The sequence below is a fragment of the Lampetra planeri genome, unplaced genomic scaffold (genome assembly GCF_965212315.1).
Source record: "Lampetra planeri unplaced genomic scaffold, kcLamPlan1.2.h2 scaffold_490, whole genome shotgun sequence".
In the NCBI taxonomy this organism is placed as follows: Eukaryota; Metazoa; Chordata; class Hyperoartia; order Petromyzontiformes; family Petromyzontidae; genus Lampetra; species Lampetra planeri.
The window spans coordinates 4,966-22,881 of NW_027615313.1; the positions used below are offsets into that span (position 1 = coordinate 4,966).

The following is a 17,916-nucleotide window of genomic DNA, read 5'->3' on the forward strand; positions in this document are numbered from 1 at the left end:
TCACTGGAGGAAACCTCTCAGTTGAATGCTGAAGAAACATCTCAGTGTTTTGTACAATTCATATCCTCCATCGAGGAGCTCCACAGAACGCCACAGGAGGTCTTTCCTACCTGTGGCCATCCAACTTGTCTCATTCCCCGTTCTGTGCCGAGGACACTTAAAACCAACTACTGGACTGCAATGTGTTATGTGCAATATTATTATACAGAATTTCTATGCCACCAGCACTATGCTCTAGTATCATTATTGGTTTTAGGCGTTAGCATTTCAGCTAGCAGTATGTTGGTATGGTAATTATATTGTGTATAATTTGTATATTGCACTGTATTTCACACAGGAACATAATAATAATTATAATAATAATAATAATAATAATAATAATAATAATAATAATAATAATAATAATAATAATTCATTATTATAACACACTAAGTAGTATCAATAAAATTGTATAATCAAAAATATATTCATTACATTATTCAAATGGATGGAGGAATGCAGATAAGAATGTTGCATGCCGGGTCTGTTGACCTTTAGGTTTGGCCCCAACAGAAAACCTCGAGTGAGGAAGGTAATAAAGTGTTGATGGTGGACAGAGATACCAGAGAGTCGTTAATGTGTCTATTGTAAACATAACAAACTTTAAGTTACAGTTTTCACACTGAGGAACTGAAGGCCATGAGAAGTCAGATGGGGACAGCCAATCAGCGGAAGATACATCCTGAGAAGATCATCATCACCACGGAGAACAGCCAATGAGAAGAAGACCCACACAACTGCACAATTCCTACTTGGTATTATAACACACTGGGTCAGGGAAATCTAGTCAGTCAGACTTTGTGAACTAACACTCTCTGATGTTGGTCAGGGAACAGAAGGTCAGACCCAGAGCTCTGTTCACTATACTTTGACTGATAGATTGATAAATGATAGATAAACTGATTTATGCCTAAACAGCTTCTCCTTTTGCTTCATTAAAGACACACAGGATCCACTCACACATAGCAAAAAGGGTAATAGGAGATTGGATCCAACAATATTAATTTGATACTTTTTCCCACTGCAGTACGCTGAGTTGCTGATTTTGTTTTGTGTTTTATATATTTTCTACTTTTTTTACTTTACACAACCCCTGACACCAATTCCCTTGTGGGTTAATAGCATTTTCTTGACAGATTTACATGTAAAATGTGTACTGACTTGCTGTATTTCATTTACTGATTAAAAGTAGTATTGGGGAATTAGTTTAATTCCACTATAACGGTTCCAATATAATGAGTTTTGATTTGCCTTTTTTGTTGTTGTTTTCATTTGAATGGTGCCGGGTTGTCAGAGTGAACGCGGTTTGGACCCTTAAAGCATTTTTACTTTTACTTTTTTTTACACAAGGCTCCTGTGGTTTACAGACATCCATGTTAATACTTCATGAACGTTTGGTCCGTTTCCATCAAACCACTAGGTGGAGTGAGAGCTTCTCTCAAATTCAAAGTGAACTTTGAGACCGGTCTTCACCTGGAATGCGGGCCAAGGGATCTTGAGGTGCGGTCACATGACTCCCGGGCGGTTTGAAGCGGAATCCTAAGACCAGCGAACTGACCAACAACAGGTTCGGTGGTCCGGCAGGTTCCTGGAGGAGTCTGCTGTGGATCCTGGAACAATCTCCTGAGGATCCTGGAGGACAGAAGCGTTCGGCTCCAGCTGGGAGAGGACGTGCTGCTGAGATGGGAGGGTGACTTTGTTTGCGCTCTCTGGGTGACAGACGAGCTCTTCTCCACCTGAGCTCTTCCTCACTGCGGGGGTGTGATGGAGGAGAACGGACGTCTTCGGAGGACAGTGGGGTCAGGACGGCAGCTCAGCCGGGCATCACCAGCCTGGGGGACGTCCGGCCGCAGAGGAGGGTGGCGGCGGTCAGCTCTCCGGCTCTGGCCGCTGCACGGCTCTCTCTACCCGGGGTCATGGACGCTGAGGCAGGGTCGACGAGTCCAGACTACGGATGCACATTTTCAAGAACGGTACGTTTAGCACACGTACGATACATGACCAAATACAACAACAACAACAACAACAACAACAACAATAATAATAATAATTGTATTTCACAATAGTTTGTAACATAAAGGCTTTACACCTGCACATAACTACTCACTTATGTTAGTTTTTCCAAAAATTATCTTCAAACCTTCTTCATACATGCATGTAAATGCGTGTTTGTAAACGTTGTATGTTCTATAAATTTACAGACGCCATGTTAATTCCCTAACAATAAAGTCATGAGAAGTGATTCACCTGGTGTTTGGAATCAGTACGGACAGGTAGTAAAAACATGTAAAAAAAAAAAAAAAAGCAAATCCATGCTCATATAAAAACAGGGTAATGATGATCATGATGAGACATGAGTAAAATAATTCATTCTACAGTTTTTCTGTTGTTACTCACCCAGCCTTAAATGTATTTTTCAACATATATACAGTGAGAATGGACAATAGGTGGTGTATCTCAGTTGATGGTGTCTCAAACCCAACAAATTCTTGTTTGGCCTAAATATGAGTCTCCAGAGGTAATGTCTTTAGTTACTTGTTACTCGTAAATTAGAATATTGTCTCACCTCACTGAAGGAGATATAAACTCTAAAATCTGAAAAAAGTTAATTACACTACTGTAAATAAAAGATGGTGCTATTACTTTACATTGATAGAGCAACAGTGAGTCTGTTAACATCACATGGGGTCAACCCCCAATATACTGAAAGTCAAGAGAAAGTCAAGTGATGCCTAGAACACAGTCAAACCATTCATCATTTGATTGTTTATTAAACCTCCTTCAGGCAAAGAACGCGAGAAGGAACTGTGATTTAGACAATAAACACCAGTTATAGGGCAGGCAAGACTTTGAAAAGGAATCACATGAGACTCAAAGGCCTATAACTAGTCAGTGAAGTGTGTGAAATTAGTTGGATTAGTTTCAGAGGTGGCTCAGCAGTTAAATCAGCCCTGAAACAAAGCTATCAGCGTGACATGTTGTAAATGTCTGGGTTTAACACTGTGCAGACAGGATGATCAACTTCTACCTGAGTCGTTTTGCAATGAAACGTCACATTGAATCCATAATCTTTGACCAGGAATGAGGACACCCATCCATTTGACCCCATGACCTTTATGTGCTTAAGATTTAAAAACAGCAGAACTATTACATAAGATATTTTTTTTAATTCCTTCAGCATGGAACCCCAGATTCCAACTTTTGCCTCGACTTTTTCTGAGCTACTCCGCTTGGCTCTCATGTGATCGACCTCGGATTTGTTTTGGTCTGAGAGTGTCTGGAAGATGCTGGTTCAGCAGAGTCTACTGCCAACATTCACAAATGAAGGGAAACATGTGTTTGAGACCACAAGCCACACTGAAACAAGTCGTTGTCTGTTGTTGTCCATCGACTACAAGTGTTGTTGGAGTTTTGATTTCTGTGACTTGGTCAGACTGAATGTCTCAATGTGTTTGTCCCGTTTGACACCATCAGTCAACAAGAGTCCATTACAAATGATATCGACCTTTACTGTCTATGTGAAGGTGGTGTGTCTCCATCTGAGCGTGGCCTGTCATGGCGTTTCCTGTTTGGGATGTACCCGTGCAGCTCAACATCTTTGGAGCGCCCGCTGCTGCAGGAGCAGCTGGTCGTACGCTACCAGGTCATGAAGAGAAAGTGGCAGCAGCTATTTCCTTCAGCTGTGCGGATGCATCTCAACGGCACTGATGGTAAAGAGTCATGAATGCATGTCCAGAGGGGTAGTGGGGACCGGTATTGGTTGCAGAAATTGATATGGACCTTATATGTGTCAGTGTCACCATTCTTGATTTTCTGATTGTTATTTTCCACGGCCATACCCCTCATCAATCCCCTCCAGCTGAATTGGTGGCAGCAGTCAGGTACTTTGAGCAAAGGCAGGTCCACGTCCAGCTGGAGGTCCAGGACCAAAGTGAGGAGATCAGGGACAGACTGTCTTTTTTGGAGCTACAGGCGCAGGTTAGACAAGTCCAACAAGTATTGTATATTTCAATTTTGTGTGTTATTTGTGCCTGTCTTTTCTTGTCAACATGTTTTTCCATCCGTTGGTCTGAAAGATATTCCAAGCTGTTATAGAATGGAAAGGGTAAAGTATGTTTATGTTACTGAGCCAACAGGAACAAATTAGGTTAAACCAACTGCTGTCTCTTGTTTACCTACGGATTTATTCCTGTTGTAACTATAAACTGTAAAAGCTCCCTCATACTGAGGAATGTGTACACAGCTTGCCATGTATGTATACAGTAAATTATTACAATACATACTGTATCTTTATTTTAAATTAATTTTCCTCCTTTCATCAGATTTTGTTTGAGCGGGTTACATTCGAGCAAAAGGAGCTGCGTGAAGCCATACGAATCATTGACAAGGATGTACCACGAACGAATAGAGACTTGAGTTATTACCAGTAAGTGGAGGCCATTATTTTGTCAATCATTAAGAGTGGCATATAATATTCATGAGTGTATTTTCATTTGTGTGTAATCACAATGTCTGGGTTCTCCTGTGCTCTTGTAAAGGAAGGAGTTCAGAAGTGTGTTCAGCTGGTAGCAGGCTCAAGCTGCATCCACACTAGATGCACTAAATCCTACATCTCTGTTTATTATATTATTATAATGTGCTGGCAGACATTATATAAACCTTAATATAGGGTTTATACAGTCACTTATAATAACAATGGTTTTGTGAATTTGTGAGAAAATACTTTTAAGTCAGACAGGTGTGTGTGTGTGTGTTTGTGTGTGGTCGCAGGGTGCTGAACAAGCACTTGGACATTGTTTAGTTGAGCAGGCCTTTGAGCTTTGTTATCTTTCAAGGCAAATGTAAATACTCCTGTTTGTTTCTCAGCCATCTGTTTGTGACATGGGACAGATTTCGACCTGACAACAGGCAGACCTTTGGGAGTGTTACTAGGGGGTTTATTAGTCAGGAGCATTGAATTCCAAAGATGTCAATTCAGCATCTTGTCTCCACGTGTGTGGACATCCAAGAGGGTTGCATGTTCAGTATTGGAGTTCAGTTTTTGCACAGTGGCTTCAACAAAACTTATGCCTTATTATATGCCTTATTAACGTGTGTTTGCAGGGGGCGAAGGTTCAGGGAACCTGTTGGTGCTGAGAGACATCCTCATCACTTATGCTGCATTTCATCCAGGTGACTGATGAGGACTGCACGAGAGGGTGTTCATTTGTTTGTGACGTTACAAATACCGACTCTACTAATACTGAATGCCAATTGATTGTCCATTCAGAGGTCAGTTACGCCCAAGGGAATGAACGACCTGTGCAGCCGCTTCCTGGAGGTTCTGGACTCTGAGGTCGACACTTTCTGGAGTTTTTCCTGTTACATGGATAAGTTCTCAAAGGACTTCCATGCTGATGGTCTTCACAGAAAATAGGTGGGTCAAACAAAGTCAAAAGTAACAACAATGAAACATAAACAATGAAAAAAATGATAAAATGAAATTCGCCATAGGAAATTGACAAACTATAATATTAAGATCTCTGTGAAATATTTGTCAGCAAATAAGTGTTTAATAACATTTAGAATTGGAGGCGAATCTGTTAAAAGAACTGGACCCACAGCTATACACTCACCTCGTCACGGACAGCTTGAGAGCTTCACCTTCTGCCACAGGTAGTCATGTGATCGCAGCCAGAACCATAATGTTCTCATGTTTTCACATTGCGTGTTTTTTTGTGTGTATATGTTCGTGCGTTGCATCTTCATGTAGATGGTTGCTGCTGGGATTCCAGAGAGAATTTGAGCACAGTGATGCACTACGTTTGTTCGAGATCCTGAGTTGTGACCACCTAGAGCTCATCTCTCAGCAAGTAGACAGAGCACGTTACCAGGAAAGGTTGGCACAGCAGCACTGCACAGGTGAGAGTCAAGTCATATTTGTTGGATGGCTTACTTTGGACAACCGTATGTTCTTGCTTTTTGGTGTTAGAAGAGGATGATCCAGAGTCACAGCTGCAGGTCATCAACACAGACTTCACGTTTGAGCTCTTCATCTGTGCAGCCATCCTGGTGGAGCACAGAGAGTCGCTGCTGGAATGCTGCGATGAAGTGCAGCTCATCCAGTTCACCAGCAGGTGTGTCTCTATCCCGATTCTTTAACAGCTGAGTGTTTGAGGGATTGTGCATAATGAATCATTTGCTTTTTTTGTGCAGCCTTCAGGGAACTCTTGACCTGAACAGCACACTGAAGAAAGCAGAGCACCATTTCTATAACTACTGCAAGCGCTGTGCTTGGGACTACATGAATGGGCGCTGTCGAGCTCCCCGAAGTAAAGAGGACGACATCCTTTATCAGCTCCGAAGTTTATTTGTTTTTAAATAGTAGCTACGATTGAAGTACCACACTCCTTTTGAAACAGTCACTTGGAACAAGGGATGGATAAATCTTATGTGACGTTTTTGTCTGATGTGTTAGATTCCTGATGGAAACACACACACACACACACACACACACACACACACACACACAAATACTGCATAAACACACACACACATGCTGCTTACCTTTGAGGTGATCTTGAATGTACAGTATTTATTGTCAGAAAGTGGACGCTTACTGCCATTAACTGCCACATTGTTCAAAGCTTCCAAAACACACGTCCTAACCTCAGAATCTGAATTTTAGACGAATCATATGAAGGGTTATGCAACTTTCAACCGCTGGAGGGAAAACAACTACATGACCACGTGTCCAGTCACATGTGATGGTACGATCTGGTGTGAACAGGTGGTGTCTCTTACAAACTGAAGTTATATTTAATGCCACATGGCTTATGTGTCAAAGAGGCCTGTGCAGTCAGATTAGATATCCGTTTTTTTGGCTGTGGTACAGAGACGGTGCAGTGGAAGGAAATGTCTGAGACTGAGGCACATTTATGTTTTAAGAGACCCATAAATAAATGTGCAATGTTTAATACTATGCTAAGTAATGTTCTTCCATTTTATTATAGTTTTTATGTTGTAGCAATGTTCTGTCACTGTGCTTCATAAACATGCATTTCATAAGTAATGGAAACATAATCAACTCATGACTCGTTTAAATGGATGATTTTTTACAAACAAATGTTGCAGGTAATGTAAATACACTAAAATGATGAAGATTGTGAAGTTCCCCCTGATGCTAAATGCACATGTAAACAAAAAAAGATTTTTCTTGGTATCCAACGTTCTCAGAAGATTTTGGAGATACCTCACTTAAACCATCAGCAATAACTTTTTCAAAACAGCGGGGTGCTGTTGAGCACAGTCCAGCATTTCTCTCAAGGAGAGTCAATGGGCAGAAATAGGGGCCTAGAACTTTCTATGGTGGGAGTCACTTGACACCCCTGATGGACTCCCCTGCACAGCACTCAATATACGCTGGGGACGACATACACTCGCCCTCTTTGTCTGCCTGCCGGGAGAGGGAGAGGAGTGCTGGAGAGGAGCTCAGGTGTTGGTGTTGTGTGCTGTGTGTGAAACCCCTTGAACTCAGTAAATCCAAGTTTTGAACATCTGACAACACAAGGTAATCACTGGTATGAGGAGCAATGCCTGGCTTCATCGTCTGTCCTGCTTGCTGCTTTAAGAACTTAACCGCCAAATGTTGCCTGTCAAACAACATGACAGGCTGAAAGAGAATCAGCACGAGAGACCACACAGTTTATGTCAGAGACTGCAGGAAAAATCTTGTTTTTCATTCTTTCAGGTCCAGCTGGGTGTGATCATGCCTATTACAAGATAATCGAAGCCCCTCCTGCTTTTCTGTGGTTCATGCTCCCAAATGTATTTTCTGACGCTGCACATGGCTGGTTTTAGATGTGAAAGTAGAACAGGAGATGAAGCAATGGCCACACGTCAGCAATTTTTTTTTTGTTGCGTTACACAACTGAATAATGCAAGAAAATTCAATAACCCACTTATCACTGAGGGGACTGTGCGGGACACATGCTTTTCCTCTTTCGCTCAAACAGTAATATAATAAAATGAAATGAAGGTACATTTGTGCACTGTAATTTATTAGAATGGGTTTATTGTGTCTGCTTTAACGATTTGGTCCTGGTCAGTACAGATCCTCCAGTGCAGCAGGCACAGTGAGTGTGGTATGTTGTCAAAATTGAATATAGTTGTAAATAAAAAGTGGGCGCTGTGTATTCTCAGTGTATTTTACTTCAGTCTCAGCCCCTTTTATGTATAATCCCGTCATCCCCGTCTTTGGAGCGAGCATACTTATTATAGTAACTGACAGTCCTTTGGGGACAGTCAGCTGTCGGAAAATATACACGCTGACCACTGGTTGAGGATCAGGTGCTACGTCACATGTCACCACTTTGACACTATTGCTGAGGGAGAGTGGAACTGGCTGGTGTGGAGACTGAATGGAGGAGCAATGCGTCAGTCAGTATTTGGATTCAAGTGGTGGTTGAAAGCATGACGCCCTTAAGCTAAATGAGACTCACATGGCCATGCATCTGAACTACAACAAATGAACAAACAGTGGGACACATTGTTGTAAATATACATGCATGCATGTGAAATATGTGGGTTGTAAACATCAATAAATCATTATCCAAAAAAAAAAAATCATGAAACCAAAACCAAAACGTGATTTGAAGCCAAGTCCCACTACTCCTAACATTCACATAGTCAGTATTTACAGTATATATATATAAACACGGTATCATAAATACAGTCTGACAATATGCATGATGATTTCAAGCGTTAATTAGGGAAAAGTGTCCAAAATGGACATTTATAAAACTAATGCTATACTGTTTCCCTTGAAGATGTCTAAAGGACCAGCAGTAGGAATGAATTGGGAACCACATATTCCTGCGTGGAATCTTCCAACATGGCAAAGTGGAGATCATTGCCAATGACCAAGGAAACAGGACCACGCCGAGCTATGTGGCATTTACAGACTCCGAGAGGCTGATTGGAGATGCTGCCAAGAACCAAGTGGCCATGAATCCCACCAATACCGTTTTTGGTAAGGAGACGAGTCATACTTTAATCATCACCTCAGAGAGTTGGCTAACCCCATATAAAGCATCAACCTAATGCATAGTCCTGTTTGTCTACACCAGATGCTAAGCGTCTGATTGGTCGTAAGTTTGACGATCCCGTGGTGCAGTCTGATATGAAGCACTGGCCCTTCAAAGTCATTAATGACTCCACTAAACCCAAGATGGAGGTTGAATACAAGGGTGAGATCAAGACTTTCTACCCTGAGGAGATCTCCTCGATGGTCCTCACCAAGATGAAAGAAATATCTGAAGCATATCTTGGCCAGGTAGTCAATAAAAATGTGCTTAAAATGACCTGGAATAGTTTTGTGTGAATTTGGATGCCTATTTTCATTTTTCTGATGTGTTTTAAGCAGTATATCTGGGTTTCTTTGTTACAGAATGTGACCAGTGCAGTTATCACAGTTCCTGCTTACTTCAATGACTCCCAGCGTCAAGCCACCAAAGATGCTGGAGCCATCGCTGGGCTGAACGGTGCTGCGCATCATCAACGAGCCCACTGCTGCAGCCATTGCTTATGGCCTGGACAAAAAGGTCAGCAAAACGCAAATGTTAAAAAATTCATCCACCAATTTATGGCACTGAACAATATAAATGCAACAGTTTTACAAAAGGGTGCAGTAGAACCAATGCTGTCGTTATATCTTGCATTCTTCTTCCAGCTAACAAACTGGCACCAACTGTCAGGTCTGTTACACTCAGAGCTGCTTAGCCGAGAGCCACGACACGGATGAAGAGTGGGCCAAAATGTTCACATTAGTAATGTTTTCTGTGATATATTTCAGGTTGGCGGTGAGCGTAATGTGCTGATATTTGACCTTGGAGGCGGGTACCTTTGATGTGTCAATTCTGACCATCGAGGATGGCATCTTCGAGGTCAAGTCTACAGCCGGTGACACTCATTTGGGTGGTGAAGACTTTGACAACAGAATGGTGAACCACTTCATTACCGAGTTCAAGCGCAAATTCAAAAAGGAGATCAACAACAACAAACGAGCAGTGCGCCGTCTGCGTACGCCTGTGAACGTGCCAAACGCACCCTCTCCAGCAGTACTCAGGCTAGCATTGAGATCGATTCGCTCTACGAGGGAATCGACTTCTACACGTCAATCACCAGAGCCCGTTTTGAGGAACTCAATGCAGATCTGTTCCGTGGAACCCTTGAACCGGTGGAAAAGGCTTTAAGGGATGCCAAGATGGACAAAGCCCAGATTCATGATATTGTCCTGGTGGGTGGCTCCACACGTATCCCTAAGATCCAAAAGCTGCTGCAAGACTTCTTCAAGTGGCCGTGACCTGAATAAGAGCATCAACCCTGATGAGGCAGTGGCCTACGGTGCAGGTCCGTATTATTCTCTAGTCATATAACACATTTGAATTCAGTCAGTCAATCATCAGGTGTTTCAAGCTTTTCTTTTATTTGTTAACATTTTAAAACTCTCCACAGCTGTGCAGGCGGCCATCTTGGCCGGAGATAAGTCTGAGAATGTACAGGACCTGCTCCTGTTGGATGTCACACCCTTGTCCCTGGGAATTGAAACTGCAGGAGGGGTAATGACAGTTCTTATCAAAAGAAACACCACCATCCCAACAAAGCAAACCCAGACTTTACCACGTATTCTGACAACCAACCTGGTGTGCTCATTCAGGTACAGTAAAAGTAAAATCAATTCTCATTAACAATCAACACTGTTTTCGCAGGTGCATTGGAATTTTATTTTGAATTTTTCAGGGGTCTATGAAGGTGAAAGAGCCATGACCAAGGACAATAATATCCTGGGAAAGTTTGAGCTGACTGGTATTCCACCAGCTCCCAGAGGGGTCCTCAGATTGAGGTGACCTTTGACATCGATGCCCAATGGCATTCTCAATGTGTCTGCTGTGGACAAGAGCACTGGCAAAGAGAATAAGATCACCATTACCAATGACAAAGGTAGATCATTATATCAAATACATACTACTTCAAAAACTGCAAAGAAACGTGGAAAACAAACAATAAACATTGCACTTGCACACAGTTTCATATCTGTTCCTCCCACAGGGGCGACTGAGCAAGGAGGACATTGAGCGTATGGTCCAAGAGGCTGAGCAGTTCAGGGACAGAGGATGAGGGCCCAGAAAGAGAAGGTCACAGCTAAGAACTCCCTAGAGTCTCTGGCCTTCAACATGAAGAGCACCGTTGAGGACGAGAAGCTCCAAGACAAGATCAGCCAGAGGACAAAAAGACCATAGTGGACAAGTGTAATGAAGTTATCGCCTGGCTGGACAGGAACCAGGTGAGAATCTACGGAAACAACATCTTAACAACATATCACCTATTGTCACATGAACTTTGTTCCTTCTGTCATCCAGACGGCGGAAAAAGAAGAGTATGATCACCAGCAGAAGGAACTAGAGAAGGTGTTGCAACCCCATCGTCTCTAAACTTTACCAGGGAGGGATGCCAGGGGGGATGCCAGGGGGGATGCCTGGTGGGATGCCTGGTGGTTTCCCCGGTGGAGCTCAAGGAGGGCTCTTCCTCCGGCCCAACTATCGAGGAGGTCGACTGAATAGCCTGCTGCTTTATCTCAGATCCCATCATCAATTTATTAGAGCATTTTTCTGCTCCAGAACACCTTGAGTATTATCATCAAACACTCAATGTAATGTCAACGAATTTCAAACTTTCAGTTTACATCTAATAAAAAGCACATCGATACAATATTCATAAAAAGTTTGTTGTCAGAATTAATTGTGCCGCTTGATGACATGTGTCAACTCCTATAATGTGACAGTGGTGATAAACACTACTGGGATTCTCATTTGCAGTAAATACTGTGTTTTCTGTGCTTTTTCTCATATAAAACTGGTGTGTATAGTAACTGATCATAACATTTAATTGTTTGGCCTAGTTGTCAAACATCTCCTGAAAATGAGGTAACATAAAGACCCACAAGCCATTGTTCGTATACAGCTTGTGCAGGTTGTGTACCCTTGTGTACAAGACAAGTGCAAACACAACCATGTATGTGTGTTACTTTTTTCACCCAGACATTTTCAGGAGCTTATCGCCAGATGTTCTTTTCTCAGCTCTATCGCATCTGTTCACAACCAGTAACTGCAGCACTGAACACTCAGAGCTCAGGGTCAAACACATGAGATACTCATATAAAAGCCAGTGTCCCACACAGCTGAGACGTGGGGACGTGAATCACATCCTAGACACAGCCATGCTCTTGTTCATCACTTGCTTCGCCCTTGTGGCGTCTGCACTGGGTGAGTTGCTGGTGCAGTTAATCATCATGACTGCTTCTCCATTTGTCTAATTGTGCTGGTGTTAGAGACTTAATATTTTGAAGAAAACATCCAACATCCTCATTGAATTGTATTGGGCTTAAGGGTGTGGAAGACCTTCAATCCCGCCTCGCGTCAGCGGATACAACAAGATTGTAAATGGAGAGAACGCTGTGTCTGGGTCCTGGCCTTGGCAGGTTTCACTTCAGGTAGAAGAAGAAACACCTCCAGCCTCACTGTGATACATACCTGGAGCATTTTGGCCATGGATTGAAAAACAATTCCTTCTCTTAGGACGGCAGAGGATTCCACTTCTGTGGTGGATCTCTGATCAACCAGTATGTGGTTGTGACTGCCGCTCACTGTCGTGTGTCGTAAGTAACTCAGCAGTGTCAAGCAATCACACAAGAGGATTCCTGAAAATGCCCTTCTCTCTTCTGTATTATTTTTTCTCCAGTCCAAGGAGCCACCGTGTTATCCTGGAGAGCATGATCGTCAATCCAATGCTGAGCAACTTCAAGTCAAGACTATTTCCAGGGTAAGCAGCACCATCCAATGTGTTCTTTGTCTGAATGAATCATCTTCTCAAGACAATTCCCTCCCCATTTTGTTTATGATCTATGCTCCCCTGTCCACCCAGGCTATCAGCCACCCCTATTACAACTCCCAGAACTTCAACAACGACATCACCCTTCTGAAGCTGAGCTCCCCGGTGCAGATGTCAACTCGTGTGTCTCCTGTGTGCCTGGCCAGCTCCAGCACCAACATCCCCTCTGGAACTAAATGCGTTACCACCGGCTGGGGCAGGACTGGCCACACCTGTGAGTGACAAACTGTTACAAGCAGTTTACGGTCGTATGAACACTCACAAAAGGGGGGATATCATATAATACATGTCAAAGATTCATTTGTGCACCTCCTCTACCTTCTGCATCACAGCAAGCCCCCGCTACCTGCAGCAGACTTCCCTGCCCCTTGCTCAGCCCTGCACAGTGCAAGCAGTACTGGGGGTAGTAACAGGATTTCTGACGCTATGATCTGTGCTGGTGCCTCTGGAGTATCCTCCTGTCAGGTAACAAACTCAAAGCTGAAGTTTCTGATTTGTAGAGAAACATGCAAAACCCAGGTCAGCTGGAAGTCCGTCACAGACCAGTTAATTAACAGATGAGTCTACAGTAATTGTTGAAAAATAACGTCTGTACACATCAGTCAATCAGTCAATCAATCAATCAATCATATAATGTTACATTTTATTTTAGTATTTTGTCCTCCGCATTTGCTTTTTATCTTGCTCTATAGAATTAACTTAATACTAATTTCAGGGTGACTCTGGTGGCCCTCTGGTCTGTGCGAGCGGTGGAGTTTGGAGCCTTGTGGGTATTGTGTCCTGGGGAACCTCCAACTGCAATGTGCGCACCCCTGCCGTGTACGCCCGCGTTTCCTACCTGCGCAGCTGGATTGACAGGACCATTGCCTCCAACTAAACTACGTGACATCATCCTGTTCTTAACTGTGATCAGGGACTTTATTCAGCATGAATAGCTGCAGTCTCAAGTTTGAAACTTTATCTGTTGAGTTAGATTGGTAGCAAGCACCCACTGTACTGCTTTCATGCTGCATTAAGGTGGAAAAACAAATAAAACATTTAAAAACACTTATGTTGTCATGTATAACACTTTCATTGTGAAAATGAAGTTACACACATAGGGTGTGTGTGTGTACTACTTTTATATGCTGTCTATAACACCTATCTGACATTTCAAAAGGATTCCATGAAATATTTGTGTGATGCAGAGAATCTGTGGTCCTGGAGAAATCACGATGGATTGTATGATGGTTTGTTGCCTACAACATTCTGTGTATGAGCCTACAAATCTTGTTAGGGCCAAACGAATGCATCTGTTGGAGGAGCTGGTGGATCCACAGAAAGTGTATTATGATAGCACAGAAAGCACCTTCAGAACTTTATCAAATGCTATCTAACATAGTCATATTTGCAAGAAGACATTATTTTGTCCAAATGAAAACAAATGAGAAACAATAAATAATCAACTTTGGGACAGTTAATCAAAATCTCACATTATTTGTATGCATTACGGTGCTACAAAATTCTCAATAAAGCAATGGAGAACACAGGGCAACGTACACTGTTGTGACGGCAGCTGTTTCGTGGTTGTCAACAACTGTATTTGAATGAATGAGAATGAAATTGCTCTATCCACAATAAATTTATTTGTGTCAAAAAAACTTATCATCAGCAATGTTATTTCTTGAGATAAAACAAACGAAAAGCAGGGCCTTCGCGCTGGAACATATTCCCCTCACTGCATAGAACATGTGGTGCAGATAAATCTGGAAGCTCCATTGCTGTGAGCATGAGGGACTGAGTAAAGCAGGTTGAACATTGGCTGACTTCCACTTGCTGGGTCAGTGCAGTCATTAGCTAGCGATCGTAGAGCTCTTTCATCTCCTTGAGGACCTTGATACTCTCACTGTACCGTAACTGGTTCTTGTTGGAGCATTCCTTCCACCTAAAAGAAGAGCAGTATATTAATGTCAACTCATTTATCATATTTAATTTTTGTTTACTAGAGATAATAGTAATGATATGAAAGTGCATTCTCTATATTTGATTTCTTGTTGATTTTCAAACAGGGAATGAAAATAGTATTTCCATCTCCTAACACACGAAAAAGAGGCCATAGCATTTATTGTTAACATAGAATTTCAGTCATTATTATTCATTTTGAACTGAACACATCAGGCCCAGGACAGGTATGTGTTTAGTGTGGTGGAACGTGGTTATTATTTAACCAGTGGATTTCTGTTCATTCAGTGTGATAAGATCATTTAATTTTCAGGAGTCAGTCTTTTTTCTGTATTAATCTGTTATTTCCAATGAGAATGAAACATCTTGTGTCTGAAGGCTTTTTCCTGAAGAACATACTTTTGCCTTATCTTCTTCCAACGCTCCATATGGTCACATAGGAAGGAACCTGACACAGGAATGGAATCTGTTGACTGTGGAAGAGAAAAAAAAAATCTGCTTTATAGGAATAAAAGTGTGTGAATATCACAACGCAAGACGAACATTCACAATTCAAATCCAATTATTATGCAGAAACCTTGCTAACACAGGGCTTTTCAGTCTGTGGGACCCTGAGATTGACAGGTTCACCGGAGGTGCTGGACGGACACCGGGTTGGAGGGGGGGAGTCTGAACACATTCTGACCTTTGCCATTTATTGTGTCTGTAATCTGAAAAGAGAACACAGAGAGATAGGAGTCATTTACACAGCATAAATCTGGATTAAATGATACACAAAGACAGTGTAAGCTTGCAATATTTTAATACAATGTATTTTTTACTTAGAAATGCATCTTTCTGGACCTACCTCCTCCTCCACCATGCTGTGTGCAGGGCTTGGGGAGGCAGCTGGCTCTCGTACAGAGGGATTGTTTCTCATCCAGGCACGACATATAGGATACAGAGGTGTGTTGGTATTAAACTGAGCCAGATCCACACTACGATCAAACAACTTAATAATGTATGCATCTGAAAAATGGTGAAAGAAAGAAAACATTAAGATAAGAAAGACAGGATATTACATTTTAAAATAACTTCAAAAATACAATATAGTAATTAAATGACAATACCATATGTCAAAATTTAATTTCTTGCATTTACAGAAAATCTTTTTTACTTTGTTTATGCTGATTGCTCTCTGGTATTCCTTCGTCCATCTCTTTCCGCTTCTTCCGCCGGTGTTGTGGAAAACGTGTGGATGGTCTGTAAAGCGACACAAACAAAAGCAAGGAGTTCATAAAGCAAATGAGGCAAGATGAACTGATGCTGATGCAGTCACTTACCGTTTCCCAGCAGATGATGGAGACAAATCCCTTCAAAAGGTAGAGAGAACCAGACTTATTACATTAGAAACCAGAACTTCATGGATACAGATATTATGTACCTTTACCGTCAGACACACTACATTCTGTCAAACTGAACACATGAGTACATTAAACCTTGTGCTACTAACTTGTTTATTGAGTCCACACTGGGTTTTCCAGTATCCACCCTCATTTTGCTCCCTGGTGAAAATACAGTTAATTTAAATAAACAGCAATGCATTCACCACTTAAAATGTAGGTTTCTAACCTTTCACTTTCACTCTTTTCCACCAGTCCCTTTAAAACAGCATCCAATCTGCTGCGGGCGACGGCCCCCTCCGAGTCTACAGGGCAAGAGCTCCATCAGTCTTACAGATCGATTCAAAATGGGTTTCCGACTGTCATTTCTACGTCTGACAGTTTGACGTGGAAAGGAGTAAGTACAGTGGGTTAATCTGTCCTCAGAATGTTCGTTTAAATTACCGATAGTCTTGATAACACCGATTAGTATATAACAGAAGATAGCTTACCTGGCCTTTCGGTCTTGATCTTGACGTGGTGCATTATAACCTTTCTATAAAATTAACACGAAGAATACTGAGGCCACAGTGGTGGTGGCCGGACCTGTCGCCACAGAACAGTAGTAAACAAAGCTAACGATGCTAGCCGGTTGGCCGTAGCTCAAGCCGTTCACAAGCTAACAACTTGATCTACCGCTGGATCGACGTATGTGTCCTCGGCCGCACACATTCATACATAACATTCGCCGATTACAAGGTGCTCTGCGTGCAGTTACAATGTAAATATAACACTGACCGGCACTTATAATATTTCAGAGCGGGCTACTATCGAGCTAAGAGGACGCTGACCAAACCAGCTTGTTTTCCTCACATCCGTCACAGACTTTCCTCTTCCGCGCGCTGCCACTGTCCTGTTCGCTCATTGGTCCTTTGGGGTCGTAATTCTTCTCTATGATTGGCGAATTATTATGTCGATCATATTAACCCCGATGCCGATTGGCTGTATCTTTTAACGTACCGAACCAAGTTTTGTTTGGACAAAACAGTACTTGTGTAGATGAATATTCGTAAAAGCCATGCCGGTCTTAAAGTACTCACCTCCTGGCTTGTGGCACACACACATTTAACATTTAATTTATCATGCTAACTTTTTATGTGGACCCTGCGAAGGCCTGATGAAAGCGGTTGCTCCGTCTCCTGTAGTGAACTGATAGTAATCCTCAGGTGTAAGTAGCATTTAGCTGTTAGCAATCAACCGGCTCCGGCATGTATGAAACTCACGCTGGAACTATCTACCGTCTCTGTGTGACATCTTGAGGCTGTTATGAAATCAAGGTATGATCTCTAGAGCTGCACGTTGTTTTGTCTGAAACTACAGTCAGTATTGTACGGTAAGTGTTTGCACTCTTCCAGAGGATCTGCGAACTCGAGGCAGAATCCCCGTCAAACTGAATCCACAGTGGGGAGAACTTCTCACCGAACCCAAGTCCTGTCAAAGAAAAAGAAAGACTCAGTAGGGTCTATTACCTTTATAGTGCAGTATGTGTTTGATTCATTCATCCCACATGTTTCTCTTTTGCAGACTGTCAGACCGGTACATCAGCAAGACGGTTGTCAATTACACACCTTTGAGAAGAGAGAGACAC

At 42.3% G+C, this 17,916-nt stretch overlaps 3 protein-coding genes across 3 annotated transcripts; 2 read left to right on the forward strand and 1 right to left on the reverse strand.

The window, feature by feature from the left end:
- The first annotated feature begins 8,846 nt into the window (after window positions 1-8,846).
- Window positions 8,847-11,635, forward strand: LOC144741277 (heat shock cognate 70 kDa protein-like). Its single transcript, XM_078623866.1, is given in 15 exon segments — window positions 8,847-8,868; window positions 8,871-8,894; window positions 8,897-9,049; window positions 9,147-9,352; window positions 9,467-9,559; window positions 9,561-9,620; window positions 9,872-9,913; window positions 9,915-10,101; window positions 10,104-10,369; window positions 10,371-10,428; window positions 10,534-10,689; window positions 10,692-10,734; window positions 10,820-10,884; window positions 11,525-11,586; window positions 11,588-11,635. Coding segments are annotated over 15 exon segments (1,485 nt in total).
- Window positions 11,636-12,295: 660 nt separating this feature from the next.
- On the forward strand, window positions 12,296-13,843 carry LOC144741275 (chymotrypsin-like protease CTRL-1). The gene is given in 10 exon segments (XM_078623864.1): window positions 12,296-12,341; window positions 12,465-12,568; window positions 12,654-12,748; window positions 12,826-12,836; window positions 12,839-12,897; window positions 13,000-13,180; window positions 13,299-13,330; window positions 13,332-13,367; window positions 13,369-13,431; window positions 13,682-13,843. Coding segments are annotated over 10 exon segments (789 nt in total).
- Window positions 13,844-14,802: 959 nt separating this feature from the next.
- On the reverse strand, window positions 14,803-16,814 carry LOC144741281 (protein lin-37 homolog). The gene is given in 11 exon segments (XM_078623869.1): window positions 14,803-14,890; window positions 15,307-15,380; window positions 15,485-15,571; window positions 15,573-15,617; window positions 15,755-15,915; window positions 16,064-16,149; window positions 16,230-16,259; window positions 16,400-16,437; window positions 16,439-16,451; window positions 16,519-16,594; window positions 16,781-16,814. Coding segments are annotated over 11 exon segments (732 nt in total).
- Window positions 16,815-17,916: the final 1,102 nt, after the last annotated feature.